This window comes from Leishmania donovani, chromosome 19 (genome assembly GCF_000227135.1).
Source record: "Leishmania donovani BPK282A1 complete genome, chromosome 19".
NCBI lineage: Eukaryota > Euglenozoa > Kinetoplastea > Trypanosomatida > Trypanosomatidae > Leishmania > Leishmania donovani.
This window is the reverse complement of record NC_018246.1, coordinates 572407-574054: the sequence shown is the minus strand read 5'-3', so window position 1 is coordinate 574054 and position 1648 is coordinate 572407. Positions and strand designations below refer to the sequence as shown.

Below are 1648 nucleotides of genomic sequence, written 5' to 3'. Positions count from 1 at the left end.
CAGGTCGTAGTTGAAGGCGATGAGGCGCAGCGTCGACATGCGGAAGGCTACGCACCAGCGCATACGCTGCTCCCAAGGAATTGCTTCCGCATCTCCCTGAATGGCTTGCAGGTGTGACAGAATACATGAAGTGTAGTACTGTAACCAGGGCGTCTGCTCGAACCCATCGTTGATCTCGATGAGGTACAGGAGAGTGACGTGCGCGGCCCACATGATGACCATGAACAGCCAGTAGGGGCACCAGCGCTGCAGCCGCGAGAAGATGACGTAGTTGGCGATGATGATGAGCAGCGGGAGGAAAAAGTGCGGGCCGTGCACAAAGATGACGAAGACGACGCCCACAACCGTGTAGAAGGCGGGCAGGATCCAAGAGCGCTGCAGAAAGGCGGTGCACCTCCTCCGTGCACCTGAGGGTGAGCCGAGAGTGCGCGCGCGTGAGCGTAGCTTATCCAACCACCTCGGTGGCATCCACACCTTTACATGGCCGGCCAGCGACCCTGAGCACTCGCTGCTCGCTGAGGGTGATGAGCAGGCCGTGCTGTCAGAGGGGACGGGGGATGCAGATGACGTTGAGTAAGAGAGCAGCGCTCGATACAGCCCGGAAAAGCCCGCCAGCAGCAGGGCCAGGCAGACCAATTCGTTGTAATGAGTGATGAACCCGACCCATTGATCGTCTATGCTATCGTCGTAGCCCTTGGAGCCCATGCGTTCAAAGAAGGGGTTCGGATCGACGGTGTCCCACTGGTACGAAAAGAAATTCTTGTAGCAGAACGACTGGAGCACGGCAAACCCGTAAAGCATCGTTCCCAGACACGTTGCGGCGGTCACGAGATACTCGATGGAACACAGCCGAGGGTAAACGGTGCTGTAATCGGCGGCCCCAATGTCCAGCGCCGTGGTGGGGCTCACGAAGTGGAGGCGGCAGCTCCACGAAGGCGCAGTGCGGGGTGGTTGCGAGACAGAAGTGGATGGCGATAGCAACGGCAGCGCGGAGCCTTGGAGGAGGGACGAGGGCGACACCAGCGAGGGGTCCTGCACAGTCGCCTCCGGCTCTTCGTTGAACGCTTTCTCTGGCTCCATCGTCGCTGCCGAGAAGCGCGCAAGAGAGAGCGACGCGGTGAGGGGAGGGGTGGGAAACAGGACAGAGAACGGCGCAGATCGCAAATCACTCGGGGCAGGAATATGACGAGTAACGACTAGCCATGAGCTGGGTAAAGGTGGAGGGCGCGCTTCGAGCGTGGTTGCGGGTACCTGGGTGCCTGTGGTTGCTTTCAAGGCGTCTTTTGGTATTCACATATATATGCCTACGGGGTGACCTGCTAGCCAACGCACCAGCGTACACACAGCGTCGCACGCAACGCCACGTGCCAGCGACACCGCGGATAGACCACAGCAGCAATGTGAAAGGGAGTTGCTTGAGGAATACGGAGGGGGGATGGGTAGGGATGAGACGGGGAGAGGGACAGCGCAAGGAATTTACAAACAAGAGCGCTATAAAATGAGGTGTGGTGACTAGACACACACACACACACAAGAATGAGCACGGCTTTATAGTGTGCTTGACTCACACGGCTGTGCTTTTACTGTTTCCGTTGGTGGTCCTCTGATTGGAGATGGTCGTCTGAGAGGCGCAGAGTCCCGGAGAGGC

General features: G+C 58.6%; 1 protein-coding gene across 2 annotated transcripts; it reads right to left on the bottom strand.

Annotated features, from left to right (window-relative positions):
* LDBPK_191340 (glycerol uptake protein, putative) lies at positions 1–1080 on the bottom strand (the record flags this gene model as incomplete). Of its 2 annotated transcripts, none has more annotated exons than XM_003860259.1 (1): positions 1–1080. In XM_003860259.1, a coding segment is annotated over one exon (1080 nt), but the record flags the coding sequence as incomplete, so codon positions are not given. The 2 variants fall into 2 exon arrangements, with proteins under 2 accessions (XP_003860307.1, XP_003860308.1); XM_003860260.1 differs by having other exon boundaries at positions 4–1080.
* Positions 1081–1648: the final 568 nt, after the last annotated feature.